The sequence below is a fragment of the Panthera pardus genome, unplaced genomic scaffold (genome assembly GCF_024362965.1).
Source record: "Panthera pardus isolate Hobbes unplaced genomic scaffold, ASM2436296v1 HiC_scaffold_3, whole genome shotgun sequence".
Taxonomy (NCBI): Eukaryota; Metazoa; Chordata; class Mammalia; order Carnivora; family Felidae; genus Panthera; species Panthera pardus.
In genome coordinates, this window is record NW_026526876.1 from 3,293,167 (window position 1) to 3,316,420 (window position 23,254).

General features: G+C 41.3%; 2 protein-coding genes across 15 annotated transcripts in view; one reads left to right on the top strand and one right to left on the bottom strand.

The window, feature by feature from the left end:
• Positions 1–17,229, bottom strand: part of NCOR1 (nuclear receptor corepressor 1) — a 158,602-nt gene extending 141,373 nt beyond the window's left edge. For all 13 annotated transcript variants that reach the window (XM_053893264.1, XM_053893263.1, XM_053893266.1 and 10 more), the window contains exon 1: positions 17,118–17,229. The gene's annotated coding sequence lies outside the window, so the exon portion shown is untranslated. The remainder of the gene's footprint in view (positions 1–17,117) is intronic.
• A 1,222-nt stretch (positions 17,230–18,451) lies between these two features.
• PIGL (phosphatidylinositol glycan anchor biosynthesis class L) overlaps positions 18,452–23,254 on the top strand; it is a 74,788-nt gene continuing 69,985 nt past the window's right edge. For both annotated transcript variants that reach the window (XM_019413361.2, XM_053893268.1), the window contains exon 1: positions 18,452–18,692. In XM_019413361.2, the coding sequence (XP_019268906.2) occupies positions 18,458–18,692 (235 nt within the window). In that variant the 5' untranslated portion in view covers positions 18,452–18,457. The remainder of the gene's footprint in view (positions 18,693–23,254) is intronic.

The following is a 23,254-nucleotide window of genomic DNA, read 5'->3' on the forward strand; positions in this document are numbered from 1 at the left end:
TAACACCTCTTTTGGTACAAGTTTGAAGAAGAAGAAAGCACTCTTTTAGACACTACTGGTGTGTTATGTAAAATGGGTACAAATTGCTCTCTAAAGAAGAAAGAAGGAAATATACATGATAAGCCTTGAAAGTACACATATCCTCAGGGCACCTGAATGGCTCAGTCAGTTAAGTGTCTGGCTCTTGACTTTGGTTCAGGTCATGATTTCACAGTTCAGGAGCTGAAGCCCTGCATCAGGCTGGGCATCTCTCTCTCCCCGCCCCCCGCTCTTCCCCACTTGCTTGTATGAGTTATTATTTATTATTTAATAAATAAATAAACTTAAGAAAAAGAAAATGCATGTATCTTCTACCACAGCAATTCCACTTCTAGGAATTCATTTGATTATTCAGTACAGAGATACCCAAAGATGAAGGCCTGAGAATGCTTCTCAAGGAATTGTCTTAAATATCCAATACGTTAGCTTGGAAAATATTCTTTAAAAAATTTAGTTAATAGCAATTTGTATTTAGAGTATGCCACAATAAGACCACATATGAGAACATTCTGTTTTATAAAAGTATGATTTGTGTGTAACACTTGTATCCAGTTTTTCAAGTGTGCCTGTCATATCTTCGTAAGATTTTAAGACCAAAAGCAGGAATGTCACATGTTCAACAAATATCTATTGAGCAATACACTACTATGTACCAACACAGCTCTGAACACTGGCATAGAATGGTGACCAAGATATGCCATCTTATTGTGAAGTGATACAGAAATAGACAAATAATCAAAAGATAATATGATAAAGTGCTATTAATAAAACAGGATGGGAGAAGGGTGCTTGGGTGGCTCAGGCAGTTAAGTTTGAGCCATGAGTTTGATGCCCCACGTTGGGCTCCATGCTGAGCATAGAGCTTGGCTGAGATTCACCCTCTCCTCTCTCTGCCCCTCCCCTGCTCCTGCACACTCTCACACACACACGAAACAAACTTTAAAACAAAAACAAAACAACAAACAAAAAAAACAGGATGGGAGAGAAGGGATAAGGGAGACATTTCTGGCATTTCTGATGGGGTGATCACAGAAAGCCAATCTCAGTAAGATGACCCTATGCCCTGATTTCCTGAAACAGACCCAATTCACAGCTATTGTCCTAGTGCAGTTATTAATTATGCTCCATTTCCTTCTCAAAACTGCCCCAGTCTGGGTAACAAATTATATTCTAAGATGACTTTTGAGCCAAAGCTTGAAAGATGAGAAGAAAGAGCTAGCTAGCCTTGAAGGGACAAGAGCAGCCCTTGGAGGGGAACCACACAAGTCTTAAGGCAAAGCAAGGAGGCCCAAGGAGAAGAAGAGTGGATGGTAGGGGTAGAGGCCTGAGAAGGGGCAGGGGGAAACTGAAATACCTCCCTCTGCATTCTGAATATTAATCCTTTTTCTACCTTTATGTGACAAATGTTTTCTTCCAGAATTCATAACTTGTTTCATATTTCTGAAGGCCTTCTCTATCCCAAATTAAAAAAAATATTCTCTACATTCGCCTCTTATACCCAAGGTTTTATAGATATATAAATAAATATATAAATATATATAGATATATAAATACATATATATAAATATAGATATATAAATAAATATTAGCTCCTCAATCACCTAAATTTTTTTTCTAAAAAATGCTAAGGTAGGAATCTAGCTATATTTTCTTTACCAATTGATAGTTAATTATCCCAACAAAAACTTTTTTTTTTTAATTTTTTTAATGTTTATTTATTTTTGGGAGAGAGACAGACAGACAGACAGAGTGTGAGCAGGGGAGGGGCAAAGAAAGAAAAACACATAGAATCAGAAGCAGGCTCCAGGCTGTCAGCACAGAGCCCAATACGGCTCGAACTCACACACTGTGAGATCATGACCTGAGCCAAAGTTGAACACCTAACCAACTGAGCCACCCAGGCGCCCCACAACAAAAACCTTTCTGAACATGTCTGTCCTTCCACACTGATCTGAAATGCCACCTTATTACAACCCAGCAATTTCAGTACATACTCTGAAGAAACTCACATATTGTACTTACATACAAAAAGATGTTTACTGCAGCAATGCAATCGGCCGCATATTAAAACCACCTGGTCACAATCAACAAAGCTAAAAGTCAACCAACGGAATGGGAGAAGATATTTGTAAATGACATATCAAAGGTTAGTACCCAAAATCTATAAAGAACTTACCAAACTCAACACCCAAAAAAGAAATAATCCAGTGAAGAAATGGGCAGAAGACATGAATAGGCACTTTTCCAAAGAAGACATCCAGATGGCTAACAGACACGGGAAAAGATGCTCAAGATGTTCATCATCAGGGAAATACAAATCAAAACCACACTGAGATACCACCTCACATGGGTCAGAGCGGCTAAAATTAACACCTCAGAAAACAACAGATTTTGGTGAGGATGTGGAGAAACGGGAACCCTCTTGCACTGCTGGTGGCAATGCAAACTGGTGCAGCCACTCTGGAAAACACCTAGCAATAGCACAACTAGGAATTTATCCGAAGGATACAGGAGTGCTGATTCTTAGGGGCACATGTACCCCAAGGTTTATAGCAGCGCTATCAACAAAAGCCAAAGTATGGAAAGTGCCCAAATGCCCACCAACTGATGAATGGTAAAAAAACAAATAAATAATAATACATATACATACGTGTATATACATTATATATATACAAGGGAATACTACTCAGCAATAAAAAAAAATGAAATCTTGCCATTTGCAACAACGTGGATGGAACTGGAGGGTATTATGCTAAGTGAAAAGTCAGAGAAAGACATATCATATGTTCTCACTTATGTGGAATTTGAGAAACTTAACAGAAGACCACGGGGGAAGGAAAGGGAAAAAAAAAAGTTACAAACTGAGAGGGAATGAAACCATAATAGAGTCTTAAATATAGAGAACAAACTGAGGGTTGGTGGGGGAGTGGGGGCGGGGGGGGAGGGCAAAATGGGTGATAAGCATTGAGGAGGGTACTTGTTGGGAATATCACTGCGTGTTTTATGTAAGTGATGAATCACGGGAATCTACTCCAGAAACCAAGAGCACACTATATACTCTGTGTATTAGCTAACTTGACAGTAAAACTATATTTAAAAAAAAAAAACAACAAAAACCACTTGGCCAACATTCCCCTCCTATATACCTGCACAGTGTTCCAGGTGGAAGGGGAAAAACCGACACGGGAGGTTCCTGGTGGTGGTAGTATTTGTTTTATTTTGTTTTTCAAAATAGGTGTTGTATGTATGATTTTAGAGCTTTTAAAAGTACCACAGAATACAGGGGCGCCTGGGTGGCTCAGTCGGTTAAGCGTCCGACTTCAGCTCAGGTCATGATCTCGCGGTCCGTGGGTTCGAGCCCTGTGTCGGGCTCTGTGCTGACCGCTCAGAGCCTGGAGCCTGTTTCAGATTCTGTGTCTCCCTCTTTCTCTGACCCTCCCCTATTCATGCTCTCTGTCTCAAAAATAAATAAATGTTAAAAGAAAAAAAAAAAAAAAACTACCACAGAATACAAAGAGAAAAATCTCCTCACCCTGGCCCCCCAATTCCTACCCAGCTGTCCTTCCAGAAGGCAACCAAAGTTCCTAGGTTCTGAAGTATCCTTTAGAAATATTCTACATACACAGGGGTGCCTGGCTGGCTCAGTTGGTAATGCACGCAACTCTTGATCTCAGTGCGTTCAAGCCCCATGTCGGGCACGGAGCGTACTTAGAAATAAAAGAAATATCCTACACACACACACAATTCCCCCCATACATAAATGGTAGCACAGTAGATACATACTGTTCTATATGTTGCTTTTATTAATACATCTTCCTCAATGTATCATTCTCATGAGTCCATAAAGAGCTTCTTCATTCTTTCTATTGCTGTGGACTATTCCATGATACGAGCATTCACAAATATTTTATAGATGTTCTCCAGGTAATTCTCATCTGCACCCCTAAGAAATGCTTACATGATCAGTTTCTGAGCTCTCCTCCCAACTCAGACATTTTAAGCAAATAAAGCCATAAATGGAATGGAGAGGCAAAAGGCAAGATCTTAGCTCAAAGTCATCCAATTTTTTTCCAACAGTGGTCCACACGATGAGACGTCCATGTAGTAGGGTGGTGTTGGTGTTTGTATTTTTGGTTTTGTTAATTTTCAGCGATGAGGACTCCCTGAGTTCACCCGTATTCAATGTCACTCAAACATGATTTGTCCGTGTTTCCCTCGTCAGTAATCCTTCACGATATCCTAGTTTTGATATGTGACTTTAGGGAAGTTTAACTTGAATATCTCAAAAATAAAATAAAGTCAGGTACTATCAGCCCAACGCAAGTGGCAACAAAATCTCAGCAAAATCAGAGAGTAGCCCTCATAGGCATACAACTTTATGGGTCAAAGCAGGCCCCACCCTTGGTCACAAGAGAGGCAGCGTGGAGACCACTATGACTTCCTTCCTCCAAACTTACTCATGAGACACACAGCAATAGTTCAGAACTTTTATTAGTTTTTTTAATTTTTTTTAATATTTATTTTTTGAGAGAGAGAGCACGAGCAGGGGAGGAGCAGAGAAAGAGGGAGACACAGAATCCGAAGCAGGCTCCAGGCTCTGAGCCATTGGCACAGAGCCGCACATGGAGCTTGAACTCACAGACCCCGAGATCATGACCTGAGCGGAAGCCGGACGCTCAACCAACTGAGCCACCCATCCGCCCCTAGAACTTTTTGTTTTTTAACCAGACTCTTTCCTCAACCATCTTAACTGGAAGCCAAATGTAAAAAATACACACGGGAGAAACACTCCAATTCAGTGAGAATGGGGACCCCCCCCCCCCGAAGCTATCTTTTCAGTCTGCCCCCCACCCCCACACCAGGCAGGGCTCACCAAGATGCCTCTTTTAAAAGAATTCAGTTTAGGGGCGCCTGGGTGGCGCAGTCGGTTAAGCGTCCGACTTCAGCCAGGTCACGATCTCGCGGTCCGTGAGTTCGAGCCCCGCGTCAGGCTCCGGGCTGATGGCTCGGAGCCTGGAGCCTGTTTCCGATTCTGTGTCTCCCTCTCTCTCTGCCCCTTCCCCCGTTCATGCTCTGTCTCTCTCTGTCCCAAAAATAAATTAAAAACGTTGAAAAAAAAAAAATTTAAAAGAATTCAGTTTAAAGTTAAGGCTGAAGGGGAAAAGACCTCAGGTGGCAGTTTCAAATTTTACGTTCAGTCTTGAGCACCAAACCTCATTAACTCAGGGTTAGTTACGTTTTTGACACTTGACAGCAAAACAGCAAATCCTGTTCTTCTTCCTTCCACACACCGTAAAAATTCTGTGAAATGTTTCAGAAACACAGTCAAGGTTTTATGTGCAACCCCCTCATATCATAAACATACATAGCCATATTTTAGGATGAGAATATACTAAAACTAGATGCCATTGTTATAAGTGAGAAGAGCATATTCCATCCGAATTTTATGAATAAACCCCAAACTAGCCTCCTGTATTTTGTAAACAGGCAAGGAAATGTAGTAAAATGAAACTGGTCTATTTAAATTCCTTTTTGAATCTTCCCATATTAAAGTAAAAAAGACACATCAATTTACCCAACAGGAAACTTCTGCTACAACAACAAAATGTCAAACACAATCCTCAAAAAAATAAAATAAAATAAAAATCCAATCCCCTCTCACTAGGAACTCCTGGCTTTTGGCCTACAATCTTTGCATAACCAAAATGTACTTGGATAAGTTTTCAAGGTGGCCTAAGCTATCTTGGAAAAAATAGCTAAAAATATACTTCGCTGTGGCAGGACCGCAAATACCTCTTCAGATAAGCCGGAACGAATCCACTGAGGGCCACAACAGAGGGGAAGCCCACATTTCACCAAGGCAGAAGAAGAAATACACTATTCAATTTTATTTTAAATGATCAAAGAATAAAACCTTTTGGTACAGAAGTATGGGATAGGAGAATGGCTTCTGGGACACTGCACATGACAAAATATTAGTTATTAAACTGAGACAAATCAGGTCACACTAATTCTCATAAAGCAGCCCAGCTCTAGTCCAAATCCAAAAGTATTTTAAGCAAGGAGAGGCTAAGGACCACCTGCCTGGATTATCCCAGCCACCTAAGACTCTTGAGACTGGCCTTGACTTCAAGAAAGCAGACCTCCTGAGTCCATCTAAGAGGCCGGTCTCCAGAAGACACTAGGAATCATCTAAGTGGATTCTGTAATTTGTATGAAATCAGAGAGGTGTTGAACTGGACTAAAAGTTCTCCTGTAAAATAAACTAAAGCATTCTTCCCTTTAAAACAACAACAAAGGAGCTACTATGGGGGAATGCCATTAACAGAGTATTTATTTTACTTGTAGCCTCTTTTGACATTATGACATCTCACTTAGAAGGCAGATGAATGGGAGCTAAAGAAAAATGGCCTTTCAGGTTAAACTATCCCACCCCCAATCAAGTACGATATTGAAAGAAACACATTAATAAGGACATAACTATTTGATTAATCTAAGAATACAGGCATTCAAAAAGTAATTCTTGAACTTAAAAAACAAAAAATGTTGCTTTCACCCTAGAGAAAGGAAGAGTTTCCCAAGACAGCAGTAGTAGAAACACCAATGAGAACTTTGTGGTACAGCTGCACTCTATTGAACTAATTCTCTGAATTGAGCAATATTCATTCCTTCAGCTATAAGAATGAATGATTTCAAAGCCAAAATGGACAACTCTTTGCCAATTCTCTCTTCACAAAAGAGCAGTAATCCAAGGTTAGAAAAATGTTAAGCTTAGATGCTTGACCAAAATTAATAGATAGGAGAATACCTAAGGAGAATAATTTTTAAAGTTACCATTTATTGAGCCTTTGTTACATCCTAGGCAGTATACTAAGAGCTTGGCCGACAAGCAACTCACCTAAAACACTAGTTCCATTATTATCCCTCATTAAGGCTTGCGAGAGCCTAAGTAACTCTCAACGTAATTTTTTTTTCTAACTCAGAGACAGATCTCTCAAAGATCATGTTGTGCTGCCTCCCCTTTGACCCACTACCAGAGACTACTAAAGGTTATGAAGCAAAGTAAAATAAAGCTAATGAACACACTCTATTTCTAGGGCATATACCAAAATAAAGTAGAAAAAAAGCAACTGACTTAAAATTTACTGAATGTTAAGGGAACCTGGGTGGCTCAGTCGGTTGAGTGTCTGACTCCTGGTTTCGGGTCAGGTCATGATCTCACTGTTCCTGAGTTCAAGCCTCTACATATTCTCTCTCTCTCTCTCTCTCTCTCTCTCTCTCTCTCTCTCAGTCTCAAAAATAAATAAATAAACACTAAAAATAATTATTGAATGCTATACAAAAAACAAAGCCACCAGACACATGTGAGGGGCAGGGACCATCTCGGTTTTGCTCACATGGCCTCCCCGGCACCTGACAATGCGTGGCTCTCAACAACACCCATTCCAACAGCAAAACAGCAAGTCCTATTCTTCCTTCCACACACCGCCCCCCAAGCCTCTCAGCCTTCTCCATCTCCACTACCCTACCCCCCATCATGTCATGCTACAAGAAACTCCTAACTGGACTTCCCACTTCAATACTTTTCTGTACTCAAAAGGCCGTATGATCTTTTTCAGCCATAAAGCAGAACACATCACTCTTCTGCTTAAGACTCCCCAGGGGCTACCATGCACTTCAAATAAAATCCCAACTACTCACTATGGCCCACAAGGCCCCACCTGATCTGGCCTGCTTCCTCTCCCGATGGCTCAGTAGGCCCCAGCAACATGAGCTTCCTTCCAATGCCTTCATCCCGAGCCAAGACCTTCCTTGCCTCAGGCCTTTGTCCTTCTTTACTCTCTGCCTGGAATGCTCTTCCCGGCTCATTCATGGGGCTGACTCCTCATCAAACTTACGCTTTCAGTTCAAATGTCATCTTCTCAGGCCATGCCCAACCACCTTATAAGGTGGCTTCCCATCAGTTACTCTCAACCACAGAAGCCTTTGTGTTTATAGATTAATCACAATTTGAAATGGATCTGTTTTACTTCATTGTAGTCTGTCTCCCTCCACTAGATATAAACTCTCTGATTCCCTATCATATTTTCTCCTACCATATTTTTTAACAAAAGAAATAAAAAACGGAGAGAACTTATTTGCAAAGTTTGAAAACCTACTGAAGAACATAAAAAAGTCTATTCGAACAAAAGGAGAGGAAGTACATAAAGTCAAGCTTCCAAAATTAACCTACAAATTCAATATTCCTGATCAATATTCAGCATTCCCCATAAAAATCTCAGCAAGATGTCTTTTTGAACTTCACGGAATAATCTAAAGTTCATCTGGGAAGACACAATTGCCAGAATTGTCAAAGTCTGAAAAAAACAGAGCGATGAACAGGTGACTAATCCTGTCAGTATTAAAATCACAAAACAATAGTAATTTAAAGGATATGGTATATACAACAAGAGATCCAGAATGTAATAAATTGGAAACAGTTCCAAACATGTTTAGTAAATGACAAAAGCTACAAATATAATCAGTGGGACAAAGGATGAATTATTCACTAAACGGTGCTGACACAACGGGCTATCTGGGGGAGAAAACAGGCACACATATGCCCCCCCAAAATATAGATCTCTACCTCACTTCCTATACCAGAAATAAATTCCAGATGGATCAAAAAATTAGAAGTTAATAGGAAAATTTTTAAAAAACATTTAACGATTAAATTAAAATCTGGGGACTTCTTGGTCTTAAAAATATAAAAAGGTATTGGGGTTCCTGGGTGGCTCAGTTGGTTAAGCAAGCCTCCAACTTCGGCTCAGGTCATGATCTCACAGTCCATGAGTTTGAGCCCCATGTCAGGCTCTGTGCTGACAGTTCAGAGGTTGAAGCCTGCTTCAGATTCTGTGTCTCCCTCTCTCTCTGCCCCTCCCCTGCTCATGCTCTCTGTCTCAAAAACAAATAAAAACATTAAATATATGTATATATATATACATATATATACGTATATATACATATATACACGTGTATATATACACATATATGTATATATACATACATATATATGTATATATACGTGTATATATGTATATATACATATACATATATATATATATATATATATATATACATATATATATATATATATATATATAGTTTGAAGTCTTCTCAATCATGTGCCTCAGTCACTCAGTTCTTACAACAGCCAACATTACCAGTTTCTTGGGTTTCATTTGAGAAATATCCTATAATATACAAGCAAATATGTATACATTCTTTTTTTTTTTAAGTTTATTTATTTAAGTAATCTCTACACCCAACGTGGGGACCAAACTCACAACCCTGACATCAAGAGTCACATGCTTTTCCAACTAAGCCAGCCAGGCATCCCTATTTTTCCTCTTTAAAACAAGCAGTAGCATGTTATACAATAATATCCCTCATTTATTTTTTTAGTTTAATAGATGGGTGAATATCTTAAATTTTAGAGTAAGATCTCTCTAAACAGAGCATGAAACCCAGAAGCCATATATAGACTAATAATGAAGACACCTAACATTATTATTTACTTACTATGTGCCAGCAAATGTTATTTATATTATCTACATTCTAAAAATAAGGAAACTAAGGCTTAGAGAAGTTAGGTAATGTGCCCAAGGTCACACAGCCAGCAGAGAGCAGGGTTGGATATACTGGACTACATAATAACACAAAAGAAAAGCTGGGGGGCAGTAGAGCACACTTGTGTTTACAGAAAGTGAACCCCTTAATATACAAGGAGCTCTTCAAATCGATCTAAAAAAGACCAATAACTCCATCAAAAAATAACCAAAAGCAGTTTATAAAAGAAATACAACTCCCCTGATTAAAAAATGTCCAACCTCAGTAGCAATTCATAAAAAACCTATTAGAATCACTCCCCCCCCCCCCCACCCCTTCTTAAATGATCAAAATGTTTTAATTGTAACATCCAGTACTGGCCAGGACTTGGGACATACTCATACACTTGTGTCAATATCCTCCCAAATCTACGCTATTCATTTAACAGCAATTCCACTTTTGGAATCTATCCTACAAAGCTGCTTGCACAAGTATACAAAACAAATACACACAAATAATTCACCTCAGCTTTGTTTTTCTGGGGGGTAGAAAACCCAACTAGCTATAAATTGAGTAAAGAAATCATAGTATTTTTCATAAGTGAAATACTATGTAGCCATTAATGACAGAAGTACCTCTAAATATACCAACATGCAACAGAAGTATATAAAAGAACGATATGTTACGATCCCATAATCGTACAGGAAACTGCGCGCACACACACACAAAAAAATCGAAAGAATATGCAACACTTAGAAGATTTTTATCTAGGAAGTGGTACTTTCAATTTCTCTATATACTTCTACATTACACTTCTGTAAAATAATGTATTGCTTATAATAGATGAAAGACAAATATTCTAAAATAACACATCCTCCTGCACTCACTGAAATGGTTTTATGTGAATATACAGCAACTTCTTCCACCCTTTCCCTCCTGCTCTGTTCAGTTCCATCCTCCTCTCTCTCCCCCCACATCCCCCCCAACACATACACACCCACACACATAGAGTTAATGGACTATATACTCCCTACATCTGGTATATTACACTGTGTATATTTTAGGCTGTAACTCCTAGAAAGCACAAGTTTTGGTTTCCTTCCAAATACATAAAAGTTATTGTAATTCTAAACTGAATTAAAAGAAGTTAATCAAAAGTAATACAAAGTTAAACATCTTTGAACAGGAGTTCAAAGACATGATGATTACAATTTAAAACAAACATTTCAAATTATACAATCTATACAAATCTATATGCTATTGCCAAGGGAAATGAACTGTCTAAAACAGATTGCTCTGATTCTGAACTGTGTACGACAACTAAAAGGTCAAGAAAAGAGTCAGTTAAACAGAAGTATGGGGGGAGAAGGAAACTGTAATCAGAAAGATGACCCTCAAAACCAAACAGTGAAATTTTCCAAGAAAAGTGTAATCTCAACTTACTCTGGTTTGATATCAGTTTATTCAAATATAACCAAACAAACAAAAACAGAAAACCCAGCCCAAGTTTTATTCCTCAAGTAGACACTGGGTGGGGGGATCAAAATTATTTGGTCATCTCAACTTTCCTCCTCCTTTGCCCTTGACTAGTCTACTTAAAGATTTAATTTTTGATATACAGCGAATCAGTACTATTCTTTCAAAGGGAACCCGTCAAAGATATTCTATAATCCTAAAAACAAACTAACCCATATTCCTAATTCAATTTTTTTCCTACCAGGGAACCATTCCAAAAGTCCCTGCATATATAAATTAACATATTCTTATTCGAACATTATGTGGGAATACAAATAGTCAGATGAACCAATCCCATCTTTACTTTCTCTTTCTCCCCAAAATCCCAGTAAACCAACAAAAATATTTTTTTTAAAGAAATGCTTTGATAATTCATGAATTACAGACATTTTTTTCTCACTGACACTGGTAAACTTCTACCTGTTTTCAAAAAAAATTTTTTTTAACGTTTTATTTATTTTTGAGACAGGGAGAGGCAGAGCATGACCAGGGGAGGGTCAGAGAGAGGGAGACACAGAATCTGAAACAGGCTCCAGGCTCTGAGCTGTCAGCACAGAGCCCGACGCGGGGCTCGAACTCACGGACCGCGAGATCATGACCTGAGCCGAAGTCGGCCGCTTAACCGACTGAGCCACCCAGGCACCCCAACTTCTACCTGTTTTTAAATTTACGTAAACTATTCATCAAGTTCCCACATGTGTATCAATCAGCTTCTTCAACAACCCTACCAAGGAACTCTAGCAGCTAGGTTTTTTATGCATTCAACAGATTTCAATTACACACTTCCTGGGTGCAGTGTTATTCCAGGAGGAGGGGCAGACATGAGATACAGACATGCTCCCAATGAGCTTATGGTATAGCAGGGATTAAATGGACATGTACATAAATAACTATGATATTATACCAGAGGCATAAGCAAAGCATTAAGAACTTCCAGAATGAAAAATACACATCTTTGAAGAAGAGGGAGTAGGAGGGAGACTTCCTGGCTGAAGTAACATGTGATTAAACGCTCAAAAAATAGGCAGAGTTTAGATGTGGTAGATTTCAGAAGAGTAAGGCACGTTGGCAAAATAGGCATATTATCTAACAGCCCAAATGGAATAAATATGGCATGCTTCAGTATTCATGTGAGGATACCAGTTGAAAAAGAATATGCTTCCTCCTCTAAAATAAGTTTTATGGCGTAAGTACCTACGGAAAACTAATACTTCATGTGCACTTTTCAACAGCATTAAGGATACAGTTCAGGAGCACCTGGGTGGCTCAGCCAGTTGAGCGTCCAACTCTTGACTTCAACTCAGGTCATGATCCCAGGGTTGTGGCATCAAACCCCATGTTGAGCTCCATGCTCAGTATGGAGCCTGCTTGGGATTCTCTCTCTGTCTCCCCCCACCCTGCTCGTGCTCTCTGTAAAAATAAAATAAATCTTAAAAAAAAAAAAAAATACAGTTTATGTTCACGCTATTTATCTAAGCTTTTATTTAACAACTGTCCCTTATACTTAAAAAAAAAAAAATTTAATGTTCATTCATTTTTGAGAGAGAGAGAGAGAGAGAAAGGGGTCGAACGAAGAAGGGGCGCGCACACACACACACACACACACACACACACACACACACAGAAAGACACAGAATCCAAAGCAGGCTCCAGGCTCGGAGATGTCAGCATCTGTGTCTCGAACTCGTGAATTGCCAGATCATGATCTGAGCCAAAGTCAGATGCTTAACAGACTGAGCCCACCCAGGCACTCTCCTTATACTTTAAAAAGAAAAAATCCAAGGGTGCCTGGGTGGCTCAGTCGGTTAAGCTTCTGACTTCGGCTCAGGTCATGATCTCATGGTTTGTGGGTTTGAGCCCTGCGTCGGGCACTGTTCTAACAGCTCAGAGCCTGGAGCCTGCTTCAGATTCTGTGTCTCCCTCTCTCTCTCTCTCTGCCCCTCCCCTGCTCGCTCTCTCTCTCTCTCTCTCTCTCAAAAATAAACATTAAAAGAATTAAAAAAAAGAAAAAGAAAAAGGAAAACATCCAAAAGTTTGAAAGTGAAGCAAGCAATAGCTAATTTATAAAATAATTTAACCTGTTTGGATCTCAGAAGTACTGAATCATTGACATAATAAAGTTTCTACTACTATAATACTCAAGTTCCATGAAATATCACTAGGTCCAGATAATCTCAAGGACATTTTTGTTTACGAAGATATTCAATCACAGCAGATTCAAAATTAAGCAAACTAAATATTTCCCGGTGATCTTATTACTGATGTAGATCACTACTAATTTTTTTCAACCTATATTTTCATTGAAGAAATTTAAAGTTAAGAAATAGCTTAAATTCAAGACCTAAGGTGAATAAACAATCTCTCATTTCCCATCCTCCCTGATTTTTGTCTTAACCAAGTGTCAATCATCACACTGAATCATCCCATGGACAAGACGGTGTAAAGGAATGAGCCCTACACACTGGATGCCAGGGGATTGGATTCTACCACTGCCCAGCTACAACAATGCAGGCAAATCACTTCACTTCTGTGGCCCTCAGTTTACACATGAGTAAAAGAGGTAAAACTAGATAACCTATGACTCTATCTCCTAGAATTCTATAAATTGTTAGCATTTTATTTGAACCAATTTACATTTTTTTTGAGATCACTTTTTTTTTAATTTTTTTAACGTTTATTTTTGAGAGAGAGTGACAGAGTGCAAGCAGGGGGAGGGGCAGAAAGAGAGAGAGGGAGACAGAATTTGAAACAGACTCCAGGCTCTGAGCTGTCTGCACAGAGCCCAACATGAGACTCGAACTCACAAACTGTGAGATCATGACCTGAGCTGAACTGAACATGACCACGCTTAACCGACTGAGCCACCCAAGTGCCCCGAGATCACTTTTAAGTAAAAGTAACACAACAGTAGCACACATGGAGGAATCAAACTGAAGAATTCCGTAGGAACACTCACGTGACTTTGTATGATCTGACTTTCAAATGCAAAGAGAACAAACAAACAAACAAACAAAGCATGTTGTAGCTTAAGACTATCCACATAATATTTTGACCACACAAGCTTCTGGGGTAGAAAAAAAAATGGCAGAAGAACAGTAAAAATGTTCAAGGAAAACCACCACCACAAGAATACCAAATAAAAAACAGATGCCCTTATACCATTATTGCTACATGACAGAAGCTTTTCATAGCTTTTCAATACTCCTAGGTCCTGACAGAAAAGGAAATACACAAAATGTTTTGACTACCAGTCTAAATGTACTTCTTGCATCCTCAAACCTGAAAAGGATAAAATATCAGGCAATCTAGAGACTGAGTTATTTGTGCACGTAATTGATCTGCTCAGTTTTGTACCTTTACAGCATTTGCTAATGTACCCTGAACATAAAAGGCACTTCACACCACTTGAACAAGTGAATGAACTATATATGGGTCTCTAATCAGCAAATAAGTCCAGACAGAATAAGTTCCAGTCAAGCTTTACTACTTCTTTGCACGTATTCTGGTAAAATGCAACATCTGAAGTCAGGAAAGACAGAAGTAACGAAATAACACTAGACCTCTATTATTCCCAGGCATCAATAAGAATCTGAAATTGCAATTAAGACAGATCACAAAGTACAATTAAAACTGAGTAACAAAACACACACACACTAATGAACAGCCTGACATTTACCTACACCAATCCCTGGCCTGTTCAAAAGCTTTTGCTTCCTATAGCAGCAATGGCAAGAAAACCTCACCACTTCCCAAATAAAAATAAGTAAATAAAAAATAAAAAAGGCTTTAAAAAACTTGACTACATTTGCCTGGCTTTGGAACCAACTTTTACTCAATTAAATTCAAAGAAACAGAAGTTAATTTCAAGTATTTTGTTTTAAAAAATTATGTGGGTACACCAAATACTTAAGTTTTACTCTGTGATTTCATCCAACCAGGTATTCACTTAAAAATATGTCTTCCTCAGAGGCCATGAAGGGAATCACAGCTATACAGATATGTCACGGGAGATAACAGGCCTATTCAGCTAAGTTGTAATGTGAACATGTTTTTCTAATTAGAATACAATGTTTATCCATTCAACAGACATTTGCAGTGTCAATATCCTGCACAGAAAATTATTGTCGTACATAGTGCCTTGAATGTAAAGATAAAATCTGAGAAGGGCCTATCCTAACCTCAAGAGGAGATAAAACTGGTACATAAATACCTAAATACAAAGCAGAAAAGTGTGAATGCCATGAGAGATTTGCAGATAAGCATTTCAAGAGTGCAAAGGAAGTTGTCACTACCTCAGGGAAACATAACCCTTTCAACCCGTTTAAAGCAATTTCATAACTATTAACTTTCTTAGGCTCACAGCAGCCAATCCTAGGAGAGTGGATGTTTCCCTACCATCACAGATGAGGAAACTGAAGCACAGAAAGGTCGATCAAGTTCCAAAATGTCACATAGTTAGTAAAAGTGAGAATCAGGACTCTCTGTATTGTCTTTTCTCTGGGGGAGTAGTTCAACATATGGTAAGCCTTTTGTAAAAGGAAAGAGTATTTTGGAATTGCAAGCAATCCCATCCTATGTATGTATGCAAGTATGTGCATATTATTTATATATACGTGTGTTAACCTTGATTTACATTGACAGGTGTGCTTAAAGCAAGGCAACTGTGCACTATAAATATTAAAATGAAGAAATAAACTTCCATCAGGATTTAACAGAATGAGCAAATACAAACAGTATTTCTTTCTCCAACAACTTGTGTTTATTCCTTCGGTGATTTTTACCCATTTCTAAATAAGACTCTAAAATTGTTCTATCTGCTCCTGAGCCAGGGCCACTTGGTTTATGCAATAAATATCTTTATGAAAGGGTACATTAAGACAATGTTTTTTAACTATTAAAAATCAAATAATGACATCAGCTCTCCAGCTATCGAAGGGACAATCACATTTGACCTATCAGCAGTAGGTATTGATCAAGATATGTTGAAGGAATGAATGAGTATTTGTTGGCATTTTAAAATCCCGGGCCTGTTGCTCTGGGCTCAGTGTTCGGCCTCCCATCATTGCCTCACCAGGATGCACACAAGGAATGTAAATTTCAATGTAATTAGGATACAATTAGGGAAGCAAATCTGATGCAGCTGAATATACTAATCCCAAAGATTAGAATTACCTATACCACTGCTGTCCAAGGTTAACTGCCATGCGATATCAGGAAAAGACAACTGACCCTTCCTGAGCAAACACTTTTCATAAATAACACTCATTCCCACCCGCACCTTTAATGCACTACACCTAATCCAGTTAAATCGAAGAATTCAGTCTCCTCTCCATTTAAGACCGGTTTCTCAATTAGTTTCTCAAATCCCTCTTCCTCGAAAAACAGAATTCACCGACTTCACATAGTAAGACACCAATAATAAAAGGCAGAAGGTACAGGGTTCAGATCGTTGCCGTCTCCACCACTACCCACCCTTCGCCATTACACCCCGAAGTGGTTTGGTTAGAAGGTGAACTAGTTTGCTCTTCACGCACTTGTCCATCGCTGTCACCCTCCCTAAGCCCTTCCACACTCCCAAGACGGCCACCAACTCCTTCTCAGAGTGAGCCCAGGCCCGCCACCTGTGCCGGCCCCACCTGGGGTCCCCAGGCCCTCCCGGTCTCCCTCAGTCGGCCCGCAGGACTCCGCACGCCCCCTCCCCACAGGACACCCGGCCGGCCGCAGCCCATTCTTCCTCCAAACTCCATAAGCCTCTTCCACTCGCCCAGCCCCAGCTCCGCGCCGCGCCCGACTCGCCCCGGGCGGCCGAGGGGAAGAGGCCGGGCGTCCGCGGCGGGTCCCGACCCACCCGGCCCGCAACGCCCCTCGCCTGGCCGCGAAGCCGTCCCTGCGGCCGGCGCCCCGAGAGCCCTCGGAAGCCCCCCGAGCGAGCGGGGGCCCGGAGGCCGGGGCTGCGGGCGCCGGGGCCTACTCACCGGGAGCTGGCGGAGCGTGGTAGCCGGCGCGCCCCCGGGCCTGCGGAGCAGGACGCGGCCCCGGCGCGCGTCCCTACCCCGGGACCTCGCTCGGCGCGGCGAGCCGGGAGCTCACTCCAGCCGCCGCCGCCGCCGCCGCTGCTGCTTCGCCACCTTGGCCGCCATCTTGACTCAACCCCTCTCCCTCCCCCCCGCCCCGGCTCGGGCGGCCGCGGCTAAGGCGGCTCCGGCGCCGGCTCCTCCTCCTTCCGGAGGGCTGGGAGACCGACTCCCTCCGCTGGCCGAGCGCGGCTCCTACCTCGGCCGAGCTTCCTGGGTCGCCCCACGCCAGGTCCCCTTAGGTCTCCCCTCGGCCTGGCGGCGGCGGTCCCCTCGAGCCGAGACGGGCCGGGGCCGCGCCGCGCCCCGCCCGGCCGGACCCAGCGCGCTGCCATCGCGCACTCGGGCCGGGAGCGCCCGCCGCCGGCCGGCCGGTCCCCGCGCGCTCGGGGCCTTCCGCCCCCCGAGGCGTGGGAAGGGGAAGGACCCATGGCCATGCCTCGGGCCCTGCGACCCCTTCGCAGCCAGACGAGACGGCGGCCGCCTGCTCGGGCGCCGGGCTGCAGGAAGGGAAGTCAGGTCCCCAGTGCTGGGAGCCAGAGGGGTGCACATCGACCTACCCAAGACACTTGCCAGGGCTGCGGCTGTAATTCGCAACGGGACTTCCCTGATATGTCAGGCGATGCTGATCTGTCCATGATGTTCCTTAATCTAAAGTCACACTCGTCGGAAGAGCCCGTGGCCCTCACGACTACGAAGTGCGCTCTCTCAGCCTTACTCTTCTACAGAAATGACTGGACGGTTCCCCATAGCCGCGTGCTTTTCCTTCAGAGGAGCCACCACCCCACATCCCCAAATTAAGGAAAAACAAAGTCGGTGCATCCGGATAAGGAGCTAACCATATAATTATGAGAAAGTCACGGGTTTTAAGAACTGAGTTACAAAATGGTGCATTGAAGAGAGGAGGGAACTCAAGATGGGGAGGGCGGGTATTTTCAAACGTTTCTTTTTAAACCCAAGGCACTATAAGGACAAGGGTAGAAAACTAGACGGCAAGGGGTTTGTCTCTGAAATCGAGAAGGCAAAAAGGCGTCGTAGATGCTGCACAAAGTAGAGAGAACTAGATAAAGAAGGGTTGTGGGGCGTCCTTGTAAAACCCCAGCAGGAACCCAACGTCTAAAACCTCTGGCCGGCAACGCGGACTTAAACTCGGAACGCAATTTCGGCCAGCGCAGTTTTCCCGCCGGAGCTCGGGTCTGAGCAGTCTTCCTCCTGCGCAGGCGCGGTGCCACTTACAGAGCATGGAAGCCGTGGCTTTTCTGTGCTTAGCAGCGGCGGTCCTAGGATGGGGCTTTCTCTGGGTTTGGGACTCTTGGGAACGCATGAAGGGTCAGAAGCCGGCTGGCTTGCCGGGAGATGGAAGCAGGACCCTCCTGGTGATCGCGCACCCCGACGATGAAGCCATGTTCTTTGCTCCCACTGTGCTAGGCTTGGCCCGCCTGAGGCACCGGCTGTCTTTGCTCTGCTTCTCTGCAGGTAGGAGGCTGTAGGCGGGGCGCTGGGAGCCGGGACTAGGAAGGGTGTTCAGCTGCTAACTTGTTTCAGTCGGCTTCTTCCCCGAAGGGTTCTCTGATGTAGGGAGCTAAGTGAATACACCGAAGGTCCCTACTGTGGGCACTTCGCGGAGAATCGGTGGCCCCAGCCTGTGGACTGTAGCGGCCAGCTTCCCAGGTGGGTTGGGGGACGTCCCCAGCTTAACGTACTTCACTGCCAGCAGAATTGAGGAGCACAAGAAAGCTGCTCACATTTCGTTCCCTTTCAGTACCTACATTTCCGCTGGGAACTGCGACTGTACTCCTTATTCTGGGGAACCTTTTCATATGCTAAATGGACCAAGAATAATCTTGGCTCTTACTGTGGGACACCAAACAGAAGCTGAGCTGTATCATGCCTGCTCAGCCCTTAAAGTTGTGCTACTCAAGGGAGCAACGGCCCTTCCTGCTGCTTTTAAAAATCCATTTCGTTTAAGAAAGATGCATATGTCAAACTGAAGAGATACTCAGAGCATTAGACTAGAAAATAATTTCATAGGCAATTTTAGAGTTCAACTCCACCAACTACCAGTGAAGAAGCCTTTCAAAGAGTAAATCCTCCTTTACCATACAGAAAAGATGGACTGAGAAAACAAAAACTGACCATGATACTGGATAATGGAGATAATTGCACGACTGTATAAGTGTAATTGAACTGTACACAGACAATGGGTGAATTTTACGTATGTAAAATTATACCTCAATAAAGCAATTTTTTAACAAATGCCCATGACCGCTTTTCCCATTTGGTTGTGTGTCATTGCAGTTCTTTTTCTACACAGATTTTTTTTTTCACAGAAACCTCATTTTATACAATTTTATGTTTTTCACTGAACATTATTTTTCACTCGTTTACCGAATTTTTATTAAAAATGTGTGAACACCGCACGCTGTTAGAATGGCCAGAATCCATCACCCTGACACCACCAAATGCTGGTGAGGATGTGGAACAATAAGAACTCTTACTCATTGATGGTGGAAATGCAAAATGCTTCAGCCACTTTGGAAGACTGTTAGTGTGGCAGTTTCTTATAAAAACTAAGCATGTTCTTACCAAACCACTTAGCAGTCGCCCTCTTTGATATTTACCCAAAGGAATTGAAAACATGTCCACACAAAAACCTGCCCACAGGTGTTTATAGCATCTTTACTCATAATCGCCAAAACTTAGAAGCAACCAAAACGTCCTTCAATTAGTAAATAGATAAATAAGTTGGTACATCCAGGCCATAGAATATTATTCAGCGCTAAAAAGAAATGAACTAGCAAGTCATGAGAAAACACGGAGGAACCTTAAATGCGTATCAATAAGTGAAAGAAACGAATCTGAAAAGGCTACACACCGTATGATTCCAACCATATGACATTCTGGAAAAGACAAAGCTATATAGACAGTAAAAAGATCAGTGGTTGCCAGGGGTTGGGATGGAAAGAAGGATGAACAGGAGGAGCACAGAGGATTTTTCTATGGCAGTGAAACTGCTCTATGTTATTATAATAATGGATACATGTCATTATAAACCCATAAGATGTACAATACCTAATGAGTGTATAATACCTAAAGAGTGAATGAAACCTAGTGTAACCTATGGACTTTGAGTGGTTATGATGTGTCAATGTAGGTTCAATTGGGGATATATGTAAAAATCTCTATACCTTCCCCTCAATTTTGCTGTGAACCTAAAACTGCTCTAAAAAAAATAGTTTTAGGGGCACCTGGGTGGCTCAGTGGGTTGAGCGTCCGACTTCGGCTCAGGTCGTGATCTCCCAGTTCCTGGGTTCGAGCCCTGCCTCGGGCTCTGTGCTGACAGTTTAGAGCCTGGAGCCTGCTTACAATTCTGTGTCTCCCTCTCTCTCTGCCCCTCCCGCACTCATGTTCTGTCTCTCTCTGTCTCTCAAAAATGAATTTAAAAAAATATTTAAAAAATAAATAAATTCTAGTTACTTAACATATAGTGTAATAAAGGTTTCAGGATAATAGCCTTTTAAATGGTTTTCATAGAGGTAAACCTTAATTTAGTGATCCCTTTATTGTATGCATATTTAGATGTTTTTTCTTCCCCAGTTTATCACTATTACAGATAACAGTGAACATCTTTATGTATTTCCTATTATTTCGATAGGACTGATTTCTAAATTTGGCTGTTTCAAGGCTTTGCATGCAACTTGCATCCCCAAAACACACCAATTTATATTCTCACTGACAGGTAGTAAGATTATCTGCCTTAATATAACATGCTCTCTAGCACTGATTAGCATTTTTTTTTATATTACTTCTTGGTATAACACTTTATCCCCTCAAAATCTTTTTGTTGCCAATAAGATTAACCCATTTTTCATATTTATTGAGAATATGGATCTAAGCACTTTTTTTCTCAGCTTGTCCTATTAAGGATATTAATTGTAGACAGATAGAGGTTATGACCTCATTGTTTGCTTTTAGTGGTATTTATGTTTTATATTATAACTGTGGGGGTCAAATTATAACAAATTTGTTCCAAGATCTATGAGAGAACCTGGGTTTTATTTTCCAAGTATTATAGGGGTGGTGACTTCCTTAGTAAATTTCTCCTTATTTTTCAGCAGGTTGAGCCAGAAATTAACATTTTTTCAAGTGAAAAATTATAAAGCATGCCCTTGGTACATATTAAACACACAGAATCTTTCTCTTTCAGTGTTTCCTCTGAATCGAACTTGCCATTTAAATTGTTCTCTCTTTGGGGACCTGGATGGCTCAGTCGGTTAACAGTCCAACTTTGGCTCAGGTCATGATCTCGCGGTTCGTGGGTTTGAGCCCCGCATCGGGCTCTCTTGTAATTTTCTCTTGTAATTTCCGCATTGTTCTCTCTTGTAATTTTTAAATTACTTTTAATTTTTTAAATTACTTTTAAAATCCCAAACTCATTCAAAAATGTACAGATTCAACATCACCCACACTCCTAATTTATTTTAACATGAAAAACAGGAAACTAATAACTTGTGATACAACATAGTAAAAGCTGTAATGGCATGATAGAGAAAACTGTAGACACAAAATGGCGAAAAGTATGAATTGTCATCTCAGGGTTTTAGATTAAAGAAACTTCTCCAAAGAGGTTTTCTTTCAAGCTCGTCTTTAAAAATAGGGCTAGGTAGAGGAGACTGGGTGGCTCAGTTGTTTAAGCCTCTGACTTCAGCTCAGGTCGTGATCTCACAGTTCATGAGTTTGAACCCCAAGTCGGGCTCTGTGCTGACAGCCTGGAGCCTGCCTTGGATTCTGTGTGTGTGTGTGTGTGTGTGTGTGTGTGTGTGTGTGTGTGTGTGTGTCTCAAAAATAAATAAACATTAAGATTTTTAAGTAACCTCTAGACCCAACCTGGGTCTCAAACTCACAACCCCGAGATCAAGAGTTACACGCTCCCTCCACCAACTCAGCCTGCCAGGCGCCCCTGTATGGCTGTAGCTTTTATACACCATTATCTGGTATGATGAGCCCTCTGATTTGTTGTTCTTTAGGACATGTTTGCTATTTCTGACCTTTTTTCTTCCAAATACATTTCAGAGTAAGTTTGGTCATGTTCAAGGAAAAGTGTCTGGCATTTTTATTGGGATTTCACCAACTCCGTTGATGAGTAAAGGGAAAGCTAACATATTTTCCATATAGTCCTTCCCATCTATGATCTTATAGTCTGTCTTTTCATTTACATTGGCCTTCTTTAATGTCTGTTAAATCGTTTTATAATAAGTCTTATATATGTATCGAGATGATTAGTAATTCTGTTCTTTAATCTGTTTCTCATATCCAGAGGCTCTCGTTGCAAATATTATAGTTTTGTTACATTCTCAAAGTTTGATGCTCTCTTTATTTCTTTAAACATATGAAATACATCTATCTGCTTCTAATAAATCCAGTGTTTGTAGTCTGTCTGTGTGTCTGATTTTGCTCTTTGAGTAACTTATTCTGAGTAACTTGTTTCCAAGTGTATTTTGTGTTTTTTTTTTCCATTGTGAGCACATGTTTCTTGGAACCATATTTATGATAATATTTGGATGATTTATATTTGCTTCAGTCAGGCACCAAAGGGCACTATCTACCTTTGATCACTATAAACCAAAATTTTAGATTGAGATTTTTTTCAGGCTACAGGGGTAGTATAAATTTAGGGCCCAAACCCAAGTGTGTTAGCTGTCTAATGCTGTGTAACAAATTATCTCAAAACCTAGTGGCTTAAAATGATAATTATTCCTTCTCACTCATGGTTCCAAACCGAGCACAGTAGTCTCTACCCCACAATGCTCAGTACCTCAGCTGGCCAACCCAAAGGCCATCAGCCACAACAACAACATATGGTAAATCCGTGTGGCTTGGGCTTCTTCTCAAGCTGGTAGCTGGGTTCCTGGACAAGAACCGAGAGAGAGCGAGCCTGTGCTGGGGGTAGCCACATTGCCTTTTATGGTCTAGCCTTGGAAATCAGGCAGTGTCACTTTCACCACGTTCTGTTTGTCAGGACAGTCCTAGGTCCCGTC